This window comes from Dermacentor albipictus, chromosome 9 (assembly GCF_038994185.2).
Source record: "Dermacentor albipictus isolate Rhodes 1998 colony chromosome 9, USDA_Dalb.pri_finalv2, whole genome shotgun sequence".
NCBI lineage: Eukaryota > Metazoa > Arthropoda > Arachnida > Ixodida > Ixodidae > Dermacentor > Dermacentor albipictus.
In genome coordinates, this window is record NC_091829.1 from 21,514,573 (window position 1) to 21,539,049 (window position 24,477).

A 24,477-nucleotide genomic window follows, 5' to 3' on the forward strand; every position below is an offset into this window, starting at 1 on the left:
TACAGAGTATACCTTCGTCTCACGCCAACGCGATTTTTACAGTGTCGTCTGCTTTACCGTTGTACACAGCAGACGACGAAATTGGTGCGCGCCGGAAAACAACGCCGTCTTACAGACGTCGACCGGGCAAAAGAAACAATGCACTTTTCACTGTACATGGTCTCCGAGATCGCAGGCGCAAACCAGTCTCGGTGGACGTGACCGTTGTAAAGTTTCTCATGAAAACTGCTAGTGAAAAACCTGGCGCAGCAGTCTTATATGCGGGCGCCAAGCGCATGCCATATTGAAAACGGTTCTTTTTAAAGTGGTAGGCCATACACACACAACAGAAATTTATTTAAATCGGGAGTCAGGATTCAAATAACTACTTTTTCTGAATAAGCATGTCTTATTTAGCTTATTCAACTATTTAAGTGCAAAAATGGTCCATTTTATTTTTGGCAGGTAGTTTTTCTCATAAAATGTGGTAAAAGTGCTAGTCGCGCAAGCCCTGATAAGCAACTAATGAAGTGCGGAATTGAGTAAGGCTTTAATATTTATGTAGCTCGGTGGGAGGACTCAGCAATGAACTACAATAAACGCAATGCGATAAATATTAAGAAAGTAATGTTAGAAACACTAAGTGACAATAAATCTCCATTTTTGAGCAAATTTATTTGCAAAATGAGCTGTAAATGCAAAAAAATATTGCACAAATTTCTTTTGTTCTAGTTTGTTGCCCATATCTCTATGCGGGGAATGAGTGTGCTAAATTTCCTGTCAAAATGTTCATTAAAAAGTTACCATTGTTTTCGTAACATGAGGTGGAGTAAATTCTTGCTTTGTGGAGAAACGTCAACAGATGTTCAAACCATGTGATAAGTGTCAGAAACTGCACAGACACTTAAAATGCACCAGCTTATTCATAGTTCGAGCCCCCGCGAGGCGCACTAGTTTGTCATTTTGTTTTGCGATGCAGAGTTTAACCGCAAGTAACACATATCAATTATATTGCCGTAACCAGCCAAGTTCGACTTAGCCGGTGGCAGGGAGTGCCAAAGGCGACGTATATAAAAGTTATCACGCGCCGCCTTTTACTATGTTTTCTTCGATCTCGGTGTGTGCAGCAACTGCATATAATGTCTCCTACAAAAAATTGCTAGCGAGAACTCTGGCGCTGGTGCGGTACTGCAACAACTCGCAACACATCTGCACGCGCGCACAGACTTATCGATTTCTGCGCTTAGAAATATGGGAGTATACTTGGAACGAGAAAGCGCTGTGAATAAGGCCGCAGAACCGTTCGAAGCCGAAAGCACAAAAATCGGGCAAATCCATGTAATAACCAACATTATCATGCCAGCTGAACCAATTCGCAGCGCCATAGCCACTAGGAAACGATGCATATAACGATGCGTTTTAACAGGAAACGATGCATATACAACTCCGTATACGAAATCTTGTTTTCGCCGTCCAGAAAGGGTGTCATCACGCGTGCGTGATTTTGCAGCGTCGTTTGCTTTCCCGTTCAATACAGAATGCGACGAAATACGCACTCACCGGAAAAAAAGAAAGAAAGACAAGGAAAAGAAAGGAAAAGAAAAAGAAATACGGAATACCACGTTACGAAACCGAGGCAAACACAGCTGGATTCTCCCTGTACGCTGCGTGCAAGCTTGGTTTTCTTACCGGACTTCATAGATCACTTCTGGATGCCGCCTACGCACTTTTTTGCAGTGTCGTGTATACACTTCCGTGTCAAACAAGCAGACGACGCCAAATGGGCGCGGAAGCGTGGGTTAGTCGAATAAAAACGGTGCAGTAGAGAACGCGCTCTCTTTTAAATCGTATTCGCCCACGTGACCTTCACGAAATGTTGTGTAAGAGCGTCAGCTTAGTTAGTTAGTTAGTTAGTTAGTTCGTCAAAATATATTTGTTGGCGCAGAAGCGACTAAGGCTATGCTGCGCCAGACACAGGGGGGGACAAAGTTTCGTAAGTAAATGCAGTATACTCTGGAGTAATTAAAGCTTACTTAAAAAATCTGTTTCGTCTAAATAGCCGATCACATCGGTCAATAGAGCGTCAGGTGTACGTTAGAGATTATACTACAAATAATTTACTAGAGGACGCTCTGGCGATACCACTGTTCAGTTGCCATGGCAACGATGGTTGGTACACTATCCGCCAATATGAAAGGGAACGTTTCGTCTCTGTGATCAAACAGCGATGCTCGCAAACACGCACAAGTCCCGGAGCCTCAATCACCGCTGTTTGTTACGTTGTTCTCCTGCTGAAGAATCCACGCCCGAGGAAATTTCCCTCGTTACAAGAATACACAAGGAACATTACCGGCTTTGAACAGCCGGTGTTCCTTTCCATATTGGCGAAGCATGTAAGTAGATTTTGCCTCATTTACATATTTGTGGATTCAGACGTTCCCTGCGGCTTTATTTCTCAGGCTTTGTCGCTCTAAAGTTCCGAGAAATCATAGATATTTAAGCAGGGCAAGGCCCACACGCATCATCACCGCAAACTGTATATACCTGTAAGTAAGGAATTTCGTTGGGCCAGTCAGTTCATAGATTTTAAACTGCGCGAGGAAGACAGGAGATGAAAACAAACACAGACGTAAACACAACCGCCTATGTGCGTGTACGTTTTTATTCACGTCCTGTCTTCCTCGCGCAGTTAAAAATCTTGCTGTATACCTATAACGTTGCATTTTCTTCAATATGATCAACTTGCGAAGTCACAAGACCGCCTGAATCAAGAAACACGAAGTTTATGAGCAAATAAAAAAAACAAACATTAAATTATGGGGTTTTACGTGCCAAGACGCCTAGCGGGCGACTCCGGAAATTTGTGCCACCTGGGGTTTTTTAACGTGCACCTAAATCTAAGTACCGCGGGTGTTCTCGCATTTCGCCGCCATCGAAATGCGGCCGCCGTGGCTGGGATTCGATCCCGCGACCTTGTGCTTAGCAGTCCGACACCACAGCCACTAATCGACCGGGGCGGGTAGTTTATGAGCAAAAAGATATATACTACCGACCATCACCATGCTAGCTGAACCATCTAGTTAAGGTAAGAAGCTATGACATACGTGACTCTCAGTGCTAAACTACTGGTTCGCTCACAGCCAAGTTTCGTACAGATGTGACATAGGCGGTGTCTAAATTACGGCGGTGATGACGCGTTTCCTGCTCCACATTCACATCCGGCGCAAACATTTACAAAAGAAAGCATGGCATACTCAGTTTAGTCACTGAGGCGTGAATTTGGACGCGACCTATTTCTACACTTCTTTCTACCAACCACTTTCGGTAACCGGCAGCTGAAAATAATGTATACAGTACAGTATACAGTACTGTATACAGTACAGTATACAGTACAGTACACATACAGTACAGTATACAGTCGTGTATATACAGTACACGACCGAAGAGAGAAGACAAAGGTAACACAGACCTCAGAAGGTTGATGCAGCATGACGTCATGATACACCGGCTTGCTCCGTTCCCGAGATCTCTGAGGCTGCCGCAAGTGAGGGACGACAGAAGAGACGCGGACAGTGACTTGTTTCTCAGGAGGGAGTGAGGGGGGCGGGGAGCAACGTCATCATACCTAGCCTTAATTACTGCACGACGCGACGATAACCTCGATGCCGCGTTTTTCGTACTTCTTTAATTCATTTTTTTTACGAAACTGCACAAGTAAAGGACGTCCAACGCCTGAAATCCGTTATTTAAAAAAAAATGATTCACCAGCAATCCTTACACCCCTGCGAAATTTGTGCGACCTTTATAGGCGCGATAGTCAACGTATGTACACATACTTGGCGTATCTATTTACGCGACGTTCCGTACTTCCCGCTGTACCGCGCAGTTCTGTCGCAGCAACGGGTTGTACTTCTACGTGCAAGACCGCCCACAACTTGAATCCGCCTTCGGGGAGATTAACAAGAGTGCCGCGAGATATTGGCGTCCACGCAGGCGCGGCCACGACTACGCGAATGCGCTCGCACCCACGTTCAAAATCGTGCGTGGGATTTTCGGTGGGAGGAAAAAAAAAAGGGAGAGGGGGGAGTTCTCGTGGGACGTCCGGAGTGTCGGGGAGGATTACGGCGCTAGGCCCAAACCTAAGTGCGTGGGACGAAAACAAAAGGAGGCAGAGGCAGCAACGTGTTCCTATAGCCGGAGTGCGGTTTGAACACGGGGGCGAATAACGCGCATACCGTTCTCCCGCTTTCTTTTTTTTTTTAATAGCGATTTTACACACGAGTGACCACAAGAAAGTGTCCCTTCCTTGTTTCTTTTCCGTTACTCCTTCCTTTCGGTTTCGTTAATGTCCGCCCTTCATTTCCGTTCTTCATTTCTTTCTTTCCTCCTTTCTTCATTCTTTTTGCTTCCCTCTTTTGCTTTCTTGATTCTTTTTCTTCATATTTTCATGTTTTATTTTTCTTGAATTCAATTTTTATTTTTATTTACTTTATTTTTTCATTTCCCATTTCATCCAGTTTCCTTATTTCATTTCCGTCTACCTTAACTTCTTCCTTGATTGTTTTAGTTTTTTAATTTTTAATTTCCCCCGTGTTTATTTCTTCATTTATGTTTTCCCTTCCCTTTCTTAGATTTTTTTCTTTCTGAACTTATTTCTTTAATCTCTTTGTCCTTCGCTAATTTTTCTTTGCTCGCTCCTGCCTCGCCGTTTTTTCTTCCCGTAATATATTCCGATAACGCCTGCTTAATTCGTATCTCTAGCTTTCCTTGTTCCTGTAGTGCATCCTTAATTCCTTTCTATGTGTCCTTCTTTCTCAATCCATTTTTTCAATTACCCTTTCCTCACCTTTCTTCCCCTTCTGGCTGCGAAACAATCGCCCGTCAAAAGAAGTTCGAGGAGCTTCAGTACGAAGTGATTAAGGAAACCGCGAGCGACTCTACTGCATATCGGGCTACTTATTAGCGCCGTCGTCTCGGATAACGCTTACGACGCCGCTTAAGCAGCGCTTGGAAACATACCGAAGGCAAGTTGAAGGAAATCTAAGCAGACAGTGTTGAAGCGACGCATCGCTTAAAGGGAAACTATGCTAATTTGGCGGGACGAAAGGGCTTTTTACGGGCGAAACGAACAAAAACACAGCGGCGAGACTTCCACAAAGAGGTAATATTTGGTGGCGCTTTACGAAATTTGGTGTCAAGACGTAACTTCCTCACGTCGCTAAGTTAGTGGAGCGCGCTCGAAATTTAAACTGACATTAAAGAGGAATACAAGGTTAAGAAGCACCAGTATATGACGCGTCTGTATTAGAAAAGAAAAAAAAAAAGGCTATGCGCGTATTACCGCGAGAGGGCGTTTGGCAAGTCCGAAGAGACGCAAACGCGACCCGTCTCGTTAGAGAGTTTTAGATGAGGGTACGCAAGCCACTTACGTCCCCTAACCTAAAACTCTCTATCCACGGTGTGCTGAGAAAATATACGAGCGCTGGGTAATGCAGAAATGCAAAGCGTAATAGATGTCACAGGAGCGCCCGAAGCCACAAACCCAAATCAGACAAATCCGCGTGTACAAACCACCATTCCCACGGTACGTGAATGATGGCAGCGCCATGCAGAGTTCTCTCTAAACAATTTCAATGGGACACTCTATGGTGTCAGCTAGTGAGCGCTGGCTCACCTGTTGTCCGTCCGAATAGCTCGTCTCGACCAATCGGTAACGTGCCAATCAGATTTTGTCGACCAATCAGTAACGACTGCCAACGGAGTGTTCCAGACGAAGGGTGAAAAGGGCACGTTAAGCCCAATGTGCGCCACTAATGCTTGCGTTAATTGCGCTTCCATTCAGGCGGCGTCGCGCGGCAGGCGCTTAGGAAGCGGACAATGGGCGGAGACTTACTAATCTACCGGAAGGGTAGATGTTGGGGCCAGTTAGTACATCGCTAAAAATGTGTAATACATCGCGATACACACGGGACGCAAGAATATAACGACAAACACGAACGCTATGCGACGTTTCATATATACGTATCAGACAACGTTATGGAAAATAGGCAAGTGGTGCGGTCACAGTGGTATCACTGGGTGCCCGTCACCGGGCACTCTTCTTTTATATGCGGCGTTTTGAATTAAATTATGGGGTTTTACGTGCTAAAACCACGATCTGATCACGAGGAACACCGTAATGAGGGACTCCGGATTCATTATGTCCGCCTGGGGTTCTTTAAAGTGCGCCTAAACGTAAACCTATAAACACGTGTGTGTGTGTGTGTGTGTGTGTGTGTGTGTGTGTGTGTGTGTGTGTGCGCGCGCGTGTGCGTGCGTGTGTGTGTGGGTGTGTGTGTGGGTGTGTGTGTGTGTGTGTGTGTGTGTGTGTGTGTGTGTGTGTGTGTGTGTGTGTGTGTGTGTGTGTGTGTGTTTTTGCGTTTCGCCCCCATCGGAATGCGGATGCCGTGGCCGATATTTGATCCCGCGACGTCGTGCTTAGCAGCGCAACACCAAAGACACTAAGCAACCACGGCGGGTCATCTGCGACGTTTTCTGCGTAATACTTATTTCATATATTACAACTTGTGGAGGTAAGCTTACGCCAAATCCCATATTACTAGTGTCAATATATTCGTGTTTTAGGTGTATATAGGCGACGTACTACATTTTGGTCGCGTAAGTACACGGTACTTATTTTTCTTTTTTTTTCATTCTTTTTCTGTCGCTCACCTATCGCGTCCTTTTGCACCTCCCCGGGTACAGGGTAGCCAACCTCTGGTTAACACCTATGTCTTTCCTTTGCCTATATATATATATATATATATATATATATATATATATATATATATATATATATATATATATATATATATATATATAATATAATATTAATATCAGTAATAATATTATATAATAATAGTATATATATATATATATATCGGTCGCGAGCGCTAAGGTGATGCGCTGTGGCTGCTGGTCGCAAAAACACATCCCTCCGCTCGTTTGGTGGTAGATTCAGACCTCCCGCTGCCTTTCACGTAATAAATATGTCACGTAAATGGCCAGTAGGAGGCATAATTTTACTTCGAATTACACGGCGCGTGCTTAGTGTACTCCTTTCATACGCGACGCACTACTTTCTTTTGCGCGAGCGGATACACAGGAGCGACTTCCGCCGACCGACGTTCACACCGGTGGTAAGCGCGACTTTCCCGTCGCAACGCCGAAATGTCTCGCGACAGCAGACGGCATCCGCGCCTGCTTGCCGTCACCGCCATCGCCCCGCAAGAATAACCATAATCGTATTCCGACATCCTGATCCCGCGTCACTGATTAGTTAACCATCTTTGTGACTCTACCTTAGTCCTGCAGTGGACATAAAACATGATGATGATGATGATGATGATGATATAGACCGGGTGCTCAAAAGTTGAACAGCGAGCGAGACGGAGTATATACTGAAACGGCGAGCCACTCTGTCCGTTGTGCGTCACACGTGAAAGCGTAACCAGAGATCCGCACACAGCGCATAGGCGTTTTTGTGAGGCCCGCTAGGCGTGCACGCCTAATTGGGCTGACGGGGCCACGAGTACTGAAGATGTTTGACGAGCTCGTTAACATTCGGACGGCCAAGCGCGGTCCTACCGGAGGGGGGGGGGGGAGGGAACGGGCCTGGAACCTTGACAATCGTTGGCGCGTTTGCTACGTGACATAGTTTAGGAAGTCGGCCGCTGTATTTGCATAAAGCTTATGAGCTAGTTCAAGTAAGTTGGAACTCTAAACACGCTCGACACGAAAGCATCGAGCGAGTTCAGGGTAGATGCGCAGGCAGGATTTAATTTGGCAGAGATGGGGGAGGGGGTGTTTCACAGCGGACATGCAGGTCACTTCATCTCAAGTATTCGCAGTCTCTAGCGAAATGCATTGCTGTTCGACCGAATTCCTTATTTCACTGTCTTTTCTCAGTGCATCACTTGTGATACCTGAGTCTAGGCGTTAAATTAAATTACGGGGCTTTTACGTGCCAAGACCACGATCTGATTATGAGGCACGCCGTAGTGGGGGACTTCGGAAATTTGGCCCACCTGGGGTTCTTTAACGTGCACCTAAATTTCCTATGCTTATTTCTTATGCCATGGATACGCACGTACGTGGTACTGCTGCGTTCGACGTGTGCGCTAAAATTTTGTTACGTGCGATCTGTAAATTACCGTGTTAAATGGCATGTTCGCAGGGTATTGTCTTGCGGTTGCTTCTTGCAATGCCTAGTTCTTTGAGGAAAGCTTAGCAGCGTGTTGTGCTTGTCCTAGCATTTTATATTTATTCCAATTAATCAGCATGAAGAGAAAAAAAAGATGCAGAATAAAAAATACAGCAGAGAAAACTTTTCTGGAACAGCAGTGTGTTTCACGGCACATTCCTCAGTCCGTATTTCTCGAAAATGGTAGTATGCACAATGTTCCTGGCATAAGGTTAAGCACAATCTAGAAGCAGTCGGGGTAAGAGCAGATGAACTCAGGCTGGTGCTCGTGAACAAACATGACGAATACATGATAGTACGTCAACCATTTCAGAAGCAGCAATTGAAGTGGAAGGTAAGCCACCAAGGCAAAAAGTAGGCGAGCCCTTCCAGGTAACAAAGGACCTACAGATAAACAAACGACAAGGCATGAAAGTGTCTTACTCAAGAAATCAGACCGAATTCATTGAACTTTCAAAGCTGATAAACAAGAGAACAAAGTAATCCATGTTCGAAATGTCGGAAAAAAATTGAGGAAGCAGTGAAAAATGTGGGAAGCACGAAATCAGCGAGGAAGATAACTGGCATAGGAAAGATGTATGGAGTGCGAGGTAAGGAGGATAACGTGATCAGCAATTTCGATCAGTACTGATTGACTGCAACTACAATTGCGCATATATTGGTGGTGTACAAATCCTTGCTCCAGCAACGGCCCCGTTTGGGCAACCGATACGGACCTCGAAGGCAACGCTTCTGCTGGCTGCCCGCGGCGGAAAACACGTCACGGACGTCACGGTTCGGACACCACCTATTACAACGTTCCGGCCAGGGCCACTAATTAAAAAAATGTAATCAGCAAACATTTTGGAATTTAGAAGATTGGGCACAACCCATCCGAGAACGATTAACTGTCAAACTCAAACGACAGCTTCCCGGCAGACCTGCCGAGATATGCAGGTAAGGACACTTACAGGCCTGTTCAATTCAGAAAAGGTGCACTGCACCAGAAACGAGAAATGTGCAGGTGGTGCCATTTAAGGTGTGTCGGGCTGCACCCACTCACTCCGAGGTTCAAGGGTGCGTTGCCAGGCGGCGTCACCTTGCAGTGCACCTCGTTCAATCGAGGACGGTGGGTGCAGGGTGCACCGCTGCACCTCGTGGAATCGAACGCCTACGTGCAGTGCACCGTTATTAGGTGTAGAAGGTGCGGAAAAGTTTGGCTGAATCGAATAGACCTACAAGGTTCATTCGATCCAGCCAAGTTTCCTAATGCTGCGAGGCGTGTGGATGCTATGACGCTGCACTGCCCCCGGCATCGGTCAAAACCTATGCGGTGATTCGCACCGCGCGTCTTTGATTACGTTGCCTCCGGGATCGGCGTAGTTTACTGTGCCAAACAGCCTATCTAGGCACGCGAAGTGGGTGACAGCATGTAGGAAGCTTTCGTTTAATTGATCATAGCGTCGAACATAGCGCACAATTTTATGTCCGCTTGTAATATATGAAGCTTGGTAAAAAAAAAAGAAACGGAATTTCGAATCATTTATATTTAATGCGGTACAGTAGTCGCAGGAACGCGCGGTAAAATCTCTCTCTCTCTCTCTCTCTCTATATATATATATATATATATATATATATATATATATATATATATGTATTCTTAGGGGCGAGCAACGGCTACAGAGGTACCAGCTGCGCCACAGTGTCCCCGCTATACATACGTGTTTTGTTTTTTGCGAAGTAAGTTTTCTTTCTTTTTTTCCGCTGAGATAGTCGATGACACGACACCACGAGGACGACAGATCTGAACGAACGCACGAACAGAAAGTAAAGGTACGTCTGCAATGCGAGTTCCAGCGTCCGTACTCGTGTCTGCGCGTGTGTGCCTGTCCGTTTGCCCCCGCTCTCAGCAGGCTTTCGTCACTCAACGCGTACGAGCGTTTCCGCGGATTTCCGAAGGAACGCGCCGGGGTCCTCGACAGAAGCGTTGATATAGCGGACGGTATGCGGGGACAGGCAAGTCTTTCCTAAAAGCCAAAGAGGAAAAAAAAAAAACAAGAAGAGGAACAAATGCAAGAGGAACGCGAAGAAAAAGAAGGCACGCGGAGAGCAGTTCCTCGCGCAGAAGCGAGGAGTGCCGAAGATTCCCAAGCTCGGAGCCCCCTTAGCAACCTACGGCACTTAAGCCAATGACTACGAGAAGGGGAAGTGCGCAGAGAAATAGCAACAAAAGCAACGAGCACTCGACGGCAACGTTTCGACACTCGCGCACCCTGCGTGGCACGTGTAGAACGCGTCCGGCTCCATCCCATCGATGGACGAGCAGCGACTGAGCGGAACGCGCCGCCGTCGTGCGGCCAAGGCTTAAGCGCATCCTGCGCTAACGGCTCGACAATTGCGTGCAGTGCGGCGAAGACTGCTGCACGGGTCCCGCGAGCAAGGTGACACGGGAACGGTAAAACGGGAATGGTAATACGGGAACGGTAATACGGGAACGGTGAAACGGGAACGGTGAAACGGGAACGGTGAAACGGGAACGGTGAAACGGGAACGGTGAAACGGGAACGGTGAAACGGGAACAGTAAAACGGGAACGGTAATACGGGAACGGTAAAACGGGAACCGTAAAACGGGAACGGTAAAACGGGAACGGTAATACGGGAACGGTAATACGGGAACGGTAATACCGACGACCGCCGTCAACCCTCTCGCGCGCGAACCCCGCTTGAAGGCAAAGGTAACGGAATAATTAGCGACGCGCAGCGGTATATAGGCAATATAGGTAAGTAAGTAAATTTTGATTTTAACGGTGTAGCATGTTTAGACTATAATGCGCCAAGTTTGGGGTTACTGTGTCCTTCAACATAAGAAAGAAAGGCCGGTGACCAAGTGCGACAGGTACCAGATTTGTCAGCGGTGGTGAAATGGCTAAAGCAGATTCAATAATACTATTGTTAGCAGCAATTTCAATGTGTTTTCTAATAGGACTTTTTTATATTAACTTTCGTCTTCTAGTAAAAATGCTGGGTGTAGCTGTACCGGATATGCGTAGCATGCAATAAATAAACTCAGTCTTTCCATTTCATCCTGCGGGCAAGAAATTAAAATGTGCACACTGGTTAACGGTACTTGGCACGTAAATATACTGCTAAAAATACAAACTGTTAAAAAAAAGAGTTACTTGGATTCTGCGCATGCGTAGTGCTACGCTGCTGCTCCATTACCGCTTTAATGGTCAGGCCCGTAGCGCCGGCTTAAGCGAAATTCTAAAACTCGGTATGGCGGCATTTCGCTTCGCAGCGCACCGCAGTGAGTCGGATGGGGCCAAGGTGTGTAGTTGATCGCCATAGTTTCTGCGGCGGCGCACTAAACAAAGGAAAGGAGCGAACTCCATTAGCGAGCACATCCCCCGCAAATTGATTCCCCTTTGTCCGACAGGGGTCGCCACAGAGGCTCCCCTCTCGCGAGAGCGTCGGCCGGCCTCGTTCTGCTCGGCCCTTCACCCGCCGGACGAGTGCTGCGAGTTGGGCAGCTTGGTAACATCGATACGTGTTACACCAAAGGGAAGGCGTGCAAACACGGAAGCCAGTATATATAATGAAAAACAAATATAACACAAATGTCCGTTATCAATAGAAAGGTCGCACAGTGGCAGAAAGTAAGGAAGATACTAAGCGTAGCTGCGCATGCCCGAAGGCAGTAAGGAAGCGCCAACTTGTCAACCATGGACACGTGCGGGAACTGGAGAAAGGTAACTGTTTAGACACGACAATAATTATTTGCGTAAGGTAACCGAGGGCTGACTGACGCACCCGCTACCGCTACCTTCGCGGCAGTGTAACGAAAAGTTCGAAGGTATCCCACCGGTCAAAGAACGTTTACGCTCAATGTCAAAACGATGCAGTGCACTGTCTCTAACAGAAAAGAAAAAAAAACTATTACGCGTGGCTCTGCTATCGCAAATACCGGAGACCAGCGGAGTTGGGCGAAGGCCAGTAAAGTAGTGCCAAACCGTACACAGTCTAACTTTTGCTGGGCTCCGCTGTTCTGATAGCTGAGCGACGCAATTTTTTTTTCCACTGCGAGAAAGAAGACAAGAGGGCCGCCGAAGCGAGCGCGCGGGTTTTTATCGGAGAGCAATGACGTCACACCACCTGTGTCCCCGCCGCTCCTTCTCCCCCGTTAGGCTCCACCCACTCTCGCTGCGTCGCTATGCTACGCGATGCTATTTTATACTCAGCCCTATCTCTCTCTCTCAGCTCTCTCTACCCCGGCTCAGCGAAGCTGCGAACGTCAAGAGAAACCCAACGAGGTCCTAACAGCCTCCACTGTAAAAAAAAAAAAGAAGAAGAAACCAACGAACTTGTCAAACAGTAGACTTCTTCAACAGCGCGACACAGGGCGAAGAAAAACGACACATGACAGAGCGCTCTGTCTTACGCCTGTTTTCCTCGTCCTGTGTCGCGCTGTTGAAGAAAACGTACTGTGTGCCAACCAGCACAAACGAACATTCCATACCAACTTGTTCAATTTTCGGTTGTCCTAACAGTGAAGTTACATGGTGACGGATAAACAGCGCAAAGAAGGACGCGAACTTGGAAAAAAGGGGACGTGACAGGAGCTGACTTCAAACCAAGGTTAAATAAGAAGCGCTCAACAAATACAAGCGTCTTATACGTACCAGCGATAGCAAACATGCAACTGAAAGCGGAGGAAAATGAATGCCAGGAAATATACCAGAAAAACACGATGAACCATAACGTCGCAGACCGCGGGCACGTATTTTAGAGTCAAAAGTAACAATAACCAATATCAACACTAGCCTGATAACAAAACAAACAAACCCGGAAGAAAACTTAAAAAAATTATTATCAATGGTGATGTACGCCATCTCACTTTCTCCAGCAAGTTCACGCACGTGACGCCTTACCACTGAATACAAGAAACTTCAGTCACCTGCCACATCAACGACTGGCGGCCACATCTTACCTCGTTTCAGAAATGTTCCTACACTGTAACCGGGATATGCTCCCGTTACTGTAACCCGTGTTTCATGAGAGTGTACATGACGGAAATGAAGAGACCCGCTGAACAACAAACACACGCGCACCAATGTCGTGGCACGATCGCAATTTATAAGCGAAGCCTTGGCCGATCCACGGCATGCGTTATAACGCGTATTTGGTGGGCCATCGCAGCAATCCAATCCAGTCATGAGCTGTTGTACCACATTTGTAGTGGTTAGCACCACCGCTTGGCTCGAGATAAACAATGGCTACATAAAGAGGCACCGTGAACACCTAACACCTACTATACGAGATATCCGGCGCTGATGTCAGTGCGAAAGCCTCGAAGCGACGGTGTCTACAGGCGCCTTGCGCTGAAGCTTCCCGCAGCGGCCCAGAACACATGGCCTATAACCAACGGAGCATGCGCAAACAAATATAGACTTCGCGCTCATGCAGCGGCTTTCGTTCGATTCCAAGAGCTCCAATTGGTTTGGAAGACGGAAATGGAAACTGTTTCTCGCCATCTGCTGCTTCCGAGTGTCAAATTTACTTCAGAAGCCTCCCCCCAGCCGCCGGCGTGAATGTCGGCACGTTGATTCGCTCACGCGGTGCCTCTGAGGAACTTTTGACACGAATGTGTGTGCGTTCGTCCACGTTACACCTCCGATGGCTAACCGTGCAGTAAATTCAAGCGCGTCCTACCACGGATCCGGAAATGTCGCTGTGCGCGCACGCTTCGCCCGACTGGATGCCACGTTTGCGACCGAGATCAGAAGCGCGAACACGATAATTCATTCAGTTCGACAAAGATCCAGGCGCGCCTCTCAGAGGAGCGACGACGCACGAGTCTTTGTCGCCTGGAACGTCGTTTCACCACAGAACACCCATATAGTTTCGCTTTCTTCGGGCCCCTATCGGCCGGTGTCGGCGACGCTGAGGTGGCGCCCTCTGGCCGACGCAAGGCACCCATGGCTGCCGTGCTGTTGCTACGGGGAAGGGCATAAAATAACGAAAAGGAGGGAGGGCTACGGAAAAAAAGAAACTGCAAGCACGTGCGATACTCACCGTTGTAGTAAGGGAAAGGTTTGGGGCCGACTGTCCCATGGTCGAGCTTCGCATACGGACCAAATTCGACTGCCCCGACGTCCCTGCAACGTGGAGAAATTAAGAAACGCGAGTGAGCCTGAATCGCGAACAACGCCACTTCCGGACACTGAAGAGAAACACTGAATCAGCGTATTCACAGGTCGAGTATTCCGTCAAAACCCCACATTCGTTAATTTCTAAACACGGGGTTGTTTACTATAAAAAAAAGTTACTGAGGCACTTAAGTGTCCTTACGAGCACAGAACACGAAAGCAGTATATGTGACTCTTCCGCGCGATACTTTTCACTTGGTCGTGCACTCGAATTGGGCAGTCAATTTTGAGGGTGGGCCAATCTTTTGGGTGCGGGCCTGCCAAATTTTGGGAGTGGGTCAAGTCAATTTTGACCGTGTGCATAAACTCAATTTTCGAATATGGCAAAGTCAATAATTTTGGTGTGGGCCACGGGGTCTGTTCGATGCCGCGGCTGTTCACCGCCGGATTTTCGCAGTGCGAGCCGCAGCAGGTCCAGCGCCGCGTGACGTCATCATTTGACGTCATCACTTGGTCACGCGGGCTTTGCTACCATCGGACGCCGGACGCTGGGTTTTCCGCTTCACGGGACACATATTGCTTTCGAATTAAAAGAGCAAATCACGGCCAAACCTCCGTTTATTGAATTTCGCGCCGAATACCCGGCGCCGGGCAGGTCAGTGTGACGTACTCGGCGTCACTGTAACATCAGTTGGTCAGAGTGATGTGCCTCTGGTCACTGGGGCGCAGCCGAAGTTTACGCGTCCTTGTTTTCTTTAATATATTTAGAATAAATGACATCTGTCTTGTAGTTTACTAAGATAACTAGGACCGAGTGGTTGCCGTTAAAATCTGTGACGTCACTGTAAGCCGGTGAGGGATCTTCAAGACGGCGTCGCCACCTGTCTCGTCCTTTTTTTTTCATCTTGCATCGTATTTTTTAATTTATTTACCAATCCGCCACGCACAATAACAGTGGCAATTTTTCTATTGCAGCGGCGTTATTTTCAAATAAAGCATAAATGAAACACTATATTCTAATTTTTTTCTTTGACCACAGGTCCTGGGCCACGATACACCCCAGAAAAAAAAAAAAAGCCATTGGCAAGCTTCAGAGCGCGCTTTAAATAATTTACTGTAATATCTGTCTACGAACCAGTTTCGCGGTTTTGTTTCCAAAAGAGGATTGTATGGCTTGACGCGACGACGTAAAAGGTGGTCACGTGGTCAAGACCTCGTGACGTTCTGGAAATCGCTCCAGTTCGCTCGGTCGTCTGCTGCAGTGCTGCATCGGAGCTCGCAAGGAGTAGCAGCACCACAGTAAGCAACCAAGCGACCCGGAGTGATTGCCAAAAACATCACGCCGTCCTGCTATCACATGACCCCCTCGCTGTTTCGTAGAAAGCCATTGAAGTAAATTAGGGACACGCTCCGAGGCTCGCCAATGTTTGTTTTAACTTTTTTTTTTCGGTTTCGGAATCCAGGATCTTCACTTAGAGCAAAAAAAAAATGTAGCAAATGTCGTGTGTTTGCTTCTTTTTGGTTTACCTTAGCGTCCCTTCAAGAAAAACAAACAGAAAAACAACAACAGAAAAAAAATGAAGAACCGGTAGACACGTTCTGAAGTAGCAGTTAAGTCTGTAAGCTTTATGTGGCTTGCGAGCGCTACCACATCGTATTTCCAGTGCACGTGCATACACACCGAAGCACATGAATGGCGTGAGTTAAAAACAAAACGAAGCACACACCATGAAAGCAATATGGCGAGACGTGCTAGTTCGTTAAATTTCACGTTGAACAGATATAGAAGCCTGTATCTATGCCCTTCTGCGCAGGCGCGAGAAATCGTGCAAATTGTCTACATACGAGTAGTTTTTGTTCGATAAAAATAATGTGTTCAATAAAATAATTTGTGGATGAAGCAGTGCCCTGCCTGCTTTTCTGTAACACTTTGTCTGTGTGCCGGTACGCTTTAAAATCTGTTCGAAACATGAAAACGGTACGTGATATAGCTTGACCAGTTTCACTTTCCGTCCAAACAAAGAGCCGAATTCACTGTCACGCGAAGGAAACGAGGGTGGCCAGCACACAAGCGATTCTTTTTCCTAACGCGTTCAGGTGACGAATAATTTCTTGCATCTTCATAACTACGAAAAGTGTACAGCTGCAGAACGGAAGTAAAATTTTCAATTGTTCAGCGAGTTCACAGAACTCTGCAGGAACATCGGAACATCGGAGTGGGATGACGATTCTGCAGGTTCGTCGGCCCACTCCAGCAGGCGTTCTCCGATCCTGGGTGCTAAGTCATAGAAAGGGGTTCAACTCCGGAGACAGTACAATGCGCGGTCACGTGGGGTGAGGGTCACCTCGTCCTGCCGTCTTCACTGGCAGGCAAGCAATCGCTTCGGTTCAAAAACGCTGCGCAGAATATATAACCAATCACATTGTGTTTATTTCACCGTTTCGCGACAGATTCGCTTTTCAGGATCCAACACGTGGGTCGGATCTAAGTAGTTTTTCTTTTTTTCGTCAGTTGCAACCACGCGAAACCAGCAAAACCACTGGCATGCAAAGAGACACTGACATCTATGATGCATCAAATAGCCTCCCAACATCGTACGTTGCATAAACGGGACTTTAAAAATTAAAATATCTTTTAATTTTTTTGCTAGTGCTGTGGACCCCAAACTTTTGATCGCGACTGTAGATACGTACACACACGCACACACACATATACACGCACGCACATACATGCGCATACGCACACACACGCACGCACGCGCACACACACCTGGTCCCGGCTTCAGTCCGACGCTGCTACACCTGCGAGACGTGCTACGTCGGAAGACTTTCGCCGGCGTCATCCTGGTTCTGCCTCTTGACGCCCTCGTTCCATCGCTGCCGTCTCCGGTACGCAAACAGCCACACAACGAACGCCATTTCTCATCTGCCATCTATCACCCTCGTTCAAAGCGCGTTGCGATCTCGCCACCGGCGACTACACGTCGACACTCTGCTTGCTCCCGAGGCGCAGGCAGAGCACCAGGTGTCCTTCGTATCACTCAGCCTCTCGAGCAAGCGTCGTCGCAATCGGACGGCCCATCTAGATCGCGCGGAAAAACGATTTCGCCGCTACCATGCGAGCCGGCTGGACATATCGTGGCGCCTCCTGTCACCGCAGCCTGAATGACACGTAAAGTTGGATCACATGCTGGAGCGCCTGTTTCAGCAGCGTCGCACTAGCTTCGTTTGTCGTTGTTGAGGCAAGTGCGTGCTTTTGTTATTGTAACGTTTTATATGTCGTAAGAGAAGATCCGGCGGTAACGCGATCAGGTCACCCAAAGTTGGGGGGGGGGAACGTTTGAGCGCGCGTCTACTCCCCTAACCAAGCCGTGGCTGCGCGTGACTGTACGCGCGACTGAGGGCATACGCGGCCCACGCGCCTTATCTTGGAGGTGACCTGAGGCGGGTGCAAAGACTAAGGGCGAGCGGAGATGGCTGGTGGTTTCACGCCCGCTGTGCTGCCACCAACCTAGTTGTGAAGGTCGCGTAATTTCAAGTTTCGTAGACGTATAAGCGGTAAAGCGAGAGGCAGCACGTAAAGTTACTGCAGTAATTCTAGCAGCACGTTAGCGTTGGGTCCCCTCTGCAGGCGCTCTTCATCAAGCCAGCTTTGAGACAGGGAATGTTCGTGGTCATCGAGCGAGATCTATTCAGGTTTGCCTGTGCGCGCGTGACGCCGTGCTTGTTAATTTAATCGGTAAGCTAACGTGTAGTTCAATTTATAGGGCCGTCAAAACTACGAACATTACGTAGTGTAATTTAATACTTTGCTATGCTATCAATGATCGGCCTTTCGGGCGAGAGCACGTGTTCTGTTCTTAGCTTTATGGTATCAAGCAAAAAAAGAAAGAAATGTAGATCCCAAGCATTGTGAGAATTGTTGTAAAGCGAAGAATTTTTCAGGCAGCTAGCTACCGCTGAACATGTTCCAAAATGTTCGTGCAATATGTTCGCGCTCAGCACACAGTTGTGCGTGACGACAGACGCAAGACGACGACGAGGATAGTATGACGGCATTACGACAGCTTTCTTCTTTTTTTTTACTCCAGGATGAAACGTTGCAACCTGTTCCGTTACGGCCGGGGCCGATCCTGGAGGCAATGAATATTAGCATAGCGCCTCAAAACGTTAACTGCCATGAGATAAGAATGGGACCTCACTAAAGTTTTACCATACCATACCACACGGACGTGTTCCCGATGGAGTGGTAAGGTAAAGAGCGCGATAAGGAGCCCGGCGCGCGTGAGCCCGTGCGGGCCACCAGCAATCTCGGCTCGCCCTGGGGCTTTGCACCCACCGCAGATAACCTACAGGATACGGCGCGTGGACCACGCATGCGCTCTCGCTAATGGAAACTGGCGCTCGCGTACGGGCTCTAACTCGTGCTATATGTGACGTGACGCACTCTCCTCTCGTCCCAAAGAGCTCGTTCGCGTTGGCGTCAGCTAATCACGCGCGCGATCGTGGCCGGACGGTTAAAGCCTCGGGCTGTCGGGGGGTATACTGTGGTCTGCGTCGGGGGTTCAATCCTACCTTCGGACCCTCGAAATTTTTTGTTTTATGAGGCGAGACACAAACGTGTCTAGTATACGAGGGCTCGCGATGGCAAATTCAAGCATCCCTCGTGCCGCTATTATCGCGCGAGCGTCGACCTTATAACGCCGATATAGGCGACTGTGCGCGCGCATGCGCGTTAGCACCCTAAAGTTCGAGATCGTGTGCTAGGCTATTGCTACACTGTTAGGTACGCTCTCGTCGATCAATCGCCACTTCAGGTACATCTTCGCGAAGTTGTGCTACCATAGGAAGGCGCAGATAGTGCACGCCTTGACGAAGCGTCAGAATTTGCTCCGTCGCAGTGTCATGGCGCCATCTAGTACGCACTGAACGAAAGACGGCTGTTGCTTCCTAAATTTCGGTGGATTCCGCCTTTTTTTTTCATTTTTTGCATGGTGAGACATATGACATAAAACATGCGCCAGACACCATGACACGTGCCTGTGCAACCAAAACTTGCTATCGCACGCAAGAACTGCATATACTTCTGAGCGACAGATGACTCACGGGATGCTTCTTCCGAGACGTTTCACGAGCAAGCGCAAACAATAAGAACAACTCTATCGTCTTAGCAAGCGAAAAAAAAATAAACGTTACACGAGACGAAATATTTCGGTGCAGTTGACCTTTTATATCTGGTACACTGCACACTTTCGCGGGGAAGGGGGAGGATGAAAAGGAAGGAAGGAAAGGCAGGGAGGTCGACCAGACGCAAGTCCGGTTTGCTACCCTACACAAGGGAAGGGGGTTTAGGGGAAGAAAAGAAAGGACAGTGAAGCGGTGTCCGAGTGGTCAAGAGACTCGCCTGTGGCCAGCGCTCCCGCGCAGAAGGATGCCGTGCACGACGAGCTGAGCAGCTGCCCCAGCTGCCCGCCCCCGGCGATGCCCACGCCGTGCAGCAGCAGCGACGTGGCGTGGTGGTAGTGGTGGTGGCTCCCGCCAGAGAGCGCCGCCGACGGAGGCATGCACGCCAGGGATTCTCTCCGGCGGCGCTCGGTGCTGCATCGGCTGCGGTGCACGCCGTGCCGGGGACCAAGCGGGCTCCAGCCGGGACTCAAGTCGCAGCCGCCGCCACCCGCGGAAGTTTCGTCGGCAGCCGCCAGGCGCCGCGGCGAGCAGTTGGGGGGCGTCCGAGAGAGGAAAGCGCCCGGCCCGGTGCTGCCGATCAGCGCGCCGCCTGGAGACGTGGAGGACGAGTCCAACTGCACGAAAGGAAGCGCATAACGGAAGCAATTAGGCTGAATCTATAGGACCGGCAGATAAATAAAGAGTTGTCCAGATCCCCAACGCTGTGGTAATGCAACAAGGTCGCGGGTCGGGGAAAGTTCGTCTGTGCGCCGGTGAGCTTTAGGACCTGATCAGCATGAACTGTGGCAATCGATTTTGTAGATCCTCCCCCTCACAGAAAGCTCAGCACTGAAGAGGCAGTAGCTCTCAGACTTATTCAGACCAACACATTTTCAAACCTACGCAGATACGTCAAACTGTACCCACATACATATCGGGGCATCTGCCCCTGGTGCGGCGATACGCGCCCTGCAGTCTTTCACATATCGTGGGGGTGCGGAGGCAAACCTTAAGGCCTAAAGACGCCTAGAACGACATTTGAGCGGTGGGAGGCACAGCTGACGGGCGATACCCTGGCGGGACAAGAAGCTCTCGTCCAGAACCTACGCCGAGCAGCCATGGCCAGTAGAGTCGTGAGATGAAGACACCACCCACTCGACCTCAAGAGCAACGACCTCGATGGTCCAAATGAATGTTTTCTCTCTCTGTCTGTAGATCGCTTGTACGTACCTAGCTTCATCTGGCGTTCCACAATACGTCCGCGACGTGCCCGTGTAAGGAGAGCAATCACGTGTGTCACGCGAGCGTCTTTGGGATGACAACCGCAAAGCAACGGCACGAGGTCAGTGGTATGACGGCTTATTTATCGTACACTCCGACAAAGAAACGTCACCGCCTGTTCAGGTAAAGCCTGAATTGATGCCGATCGTAGTACAGTTGACGTATACTGTACGTCAACTGTACAGGCATGACAAATGCGGGGGCATTTTGTCATGTCTGCTTACATGGATGGGAGCAGAGGCTAAAGGCTACATCGTCTGACAAAATGCCCCCGCTCCTATTGCAGCTCGGCAAGCAGGCTGATGAACCTAAGCGGGTGCCGAAGGCGACGCAACGTTAGCGTCTGAAAGAGCTCGCTGCCAGGAGGAATGAACGGCAAGGGCCGGCACACACTCATTTTTGCAAGATAATTATTGCCATGCAGTGCCACGCACGCACTAATCGAGCCAAAGAGATAACTTGCACGTGGAAAGGTGCGCTAAGGTTGCTACTCTTTCATGTTACGCACGTGGCTATGGTCTAATAAGCATAAAGCCACGGGTCGTTGAGCTGCGGGACCAAGGTAAGTCGAGAGAAGCCTAGCACATCGCAGAGAGAGAGAGAGAGAGAGAGGACGAATTAATCGACAACTCAAAGCGCAGGGACAATAAATAGGGCAAATGAGTTATGCATGAATCCGCAATGTGAAGGAAGTCTCATTAGACCCGGGGAAAAAAATGTCCTCTCCAGGAAATCAGTACGAAGCTTCCAGGTAAGCCCATACAAGCTAGCGTTCTGCTTAGCTCGGGTGGCAGAGTGACAGAGAGAGACGTTGATTCCGTGCTCAAACGCCGAACTAGGATGAGTTTCCCTTCAAGAGGAAGCTTTAGCTCGGGCTCAACTCCGATGCGGCCTATTCAAATACATGGAAACGCGAAAACGCTTTTCTGAGATAACTCCCGGACTGATTTTAATGAAATTTGTTGCATATGAGAGAGAAAGTTAAATTGTAGTCACTTTTGGAAGCGAAATTCCGCTTTAGAACCTGAATTTTGTTAAAATAATATTTTTGAAATTCGCAAGTTCGAAAAACATAGACAAACGAAGTTTATAAATTAAAAGTTCTGCATCAAGAACAGATATCGCAGTTCTGTACGCTGCTTCCATTAGATAATTCAAAGCAGACAAATTCAGTATGTCAATTTATATATTATGTGAATTTGCTACGTTTTGTACCAGGGTTGTGCAAAAGCTGTATTTCCATATTACTGCATTTTTTTAGATTCATGTGTAACATATCAATGTACTATCAGATTCAATTCACAGAATTGTGATATCATTTTTTCCTTTCTGAGTTACAAAGCTTAAACTCGACAGTTTCGTTTTTCTCAAAAACTGACGCCCTAATTCAAGAATTCGAAACTAACAGTCACTAAATATTAAGTTCTTTTAACTGCAACAAACCTCGCCAAATTTCGTGCACTGGTTGCCGAGAAAAACGAATTCTCCTTTTACATGTATTTAGATAAGAGCACCCGAGCTAATTATATTAAAGCTTCCTCTCAACTACGAAGTTTCATTTCTGGAAAAAAAGAAAAACCGTACGGGTTTCCTTTGTAGATCCATGACAATGAATTGGCATCCACTTTTGGATGGATGACAATTCTTCCCATTCTTGAAACTTCCTTTGCCATGCGGATTTGAACGGAACTCATTTACCATGCGCGTCAGTACTCTTATAAAGGAACGAAAGAAAGGTCACGCAAGATGGATTGCCGTATATTGAAAGACGGTTCGGATCTGGCCCTTGAAAAATGCTCCCCACATCGAGAACAAAGACAGAACCTCCCTCCGGCAGAAGTTTAATCACGTGAGACGCCGCGCCAGTTAATAAGCGACGCGCTCTTATGCGATCCGAAGTGCCGACCAAAAAACGGGGGGTGGGACTTAGCCCGCCTCGAGGCATTGTTCGAGCCATGCTCGTGTATATATACGGAGCGCCTGAGTCGAGCGAACCTGAATTAATGAAGGGATTACGAAACGGCATTCGCATTTACAGGGGCGCTATCGAGATCACCTTTGAATCGGCTTAACGTGTAACGCGCCGCAGGCTTATCATACTTACGCAGCCAGAATAGGCATATTTCGTAAGATTCCAAGCGCTATGAAGTTGCTACGTGTCTCTGGGCGAATTTAACAGGTTCTCCCTGCCGCGAAGCGTACGACTGCCCCGCCCATACCGCATATGAACAGTCGTGGCGAAGCAGGTTGCTGACCCGTTCAATAAAATAGAATAAGTACGGTAAAGGACAAGTCGCGCACGGATACGCACTCTGCATAATTGAAGATTGTAATCTTCTGCGAAATGAAAGGGATCCGTCTTTAATATGAAAGCGAGATCCCACTATGACGAAATATTTTTTTAAAAAGGCGCGAGGTGTGCTCTGGTGTCGTCTCTCCTTACCGCAGTAACTGCTACGGCCCCTCGTATACACCTCGTGTGTCTCCGGAACTGCCAACGCCGCCGGCGTCTGCCGTAGCGCGTTCAACGCATAGGGGTTCACACCATATACGTACTGAACTGTCACTGTTTGGTGTCTGGCTAGAGTTGTTGACGCCGCTGATCACTCGCATGGCGATTTCAAGGTATACAATTACGGGCTGCTATGCTATATGGCACCGATCGTTGTCGATGCAGGCGGCTTACGACGCATGCGCAGATCGCAGCCACTATGTGCCGGTAAAGGTGGCACGCCCGACCGCGTGAACTATCACTCCGCGTCGCAGTGCCCAGGTTCTTTAAGTTCTATGCTGAAAAGAATTGACTTCGCGGTGCCCTCTCTCGCGCGAAATGAAACTGAAGAAAGAGGAGTAAAATGAAATGAAACATTATCGGATTTTTAGAGCGTGTCGTTCGCGTAAAATTTATTCAGGCAAAATATATTGCCCTAGGACCTATACGATCGACGTACTGCCCACCATTTCACCTATCCAATATACGAGATGCGAAATGTGAAGAGAACGGCACGCGGTAAACGAAGAGTAAAATGTATATTGGCTGCTGCCGAAAAGTGTTCGAAAACGACGTTTGTTCGCTGGCATGCCATCTCGCATGACGTTACTCGCATCTCGGCAGCACATAGTGGCAATCTGAGCCTGCGCACAATATATACAGTCAGAAAGAGAAACGCCGCCATGTACAAAATGGGAGAGACGACATTGCCCGTGGCGTGACTGACTTCATTACGCATCCGCCCCTCGGGACCAACAAGAGTGAGTTTGCCTACCAGGTGAGGTATTCTGTAAGAGTACGCCTAGTGGACATGTCCATTTCGTCTGTTCTTGAAGCTCTGATTGGCTGGGCTAGGCTGCGCATCCTCGGGAGCGAGGCGCCACAACCAATAAGCACTTCAGCAGCAGACGAAATGCACGTGTACCTCCCCAGCACAGACGCGCAAGAAAGGAGCACAGTGTGCGCCAGGGGACGCTGCCATCTGCTACAACGTTTCCGTGGTAACAGCTACCGCAGACAAACAGAAGGCAAAAGAGCAAGAGAACGGGAACATAAACGAGCAGATTGCCAGCGAAGCAAAGGAGAAAGGAAATGAACGAAATTGTTCCAGAAAGCAAAAGTACATTGGTGGAGGGGAAAAAAAGGCAAGCAAAAAAAAAAGTAAGAGAAGAGCAACTGCTGTCTCTCATAG

General features: G+C 48.2%; 1 protein-coding gene across 8 annotated transcripts in view; it reads right to left on the reverse strand.

The window, feature by feature from the left end:
* Nucleotides 1–24,477, reverse strand: part of dop (microtubule-associated serine/threonine (MAST) protein kinase dop) — a 288,167-nt gene that overhangs the window by 93,404 nt on the left and 170,286 nt on the right. For 7 of the 8 annotated variants that reach the window (XM_065431890.1, XM_065431889.1, XM_070525729.1 and 4 more), the window contains 2 exons: nt 19,752–20,148; nt 14,274–14,356 (listed from right to left, as the gene is read on the reverse strand). In XM_065431890.1, the coding sequence (XP_065287962.1) occupies nt 14,274–14,356; nt 19,752–20,148 (480 nt within the window). Of the gene's footprint in view, nt 1–14,273; nt 14,357–17,117; nt 17,491–19,751; nt 20,149–24,477 lie in introns of those variants that run through there. The other variant, XM_065431894.1, reaches the window with a different exon arrangement.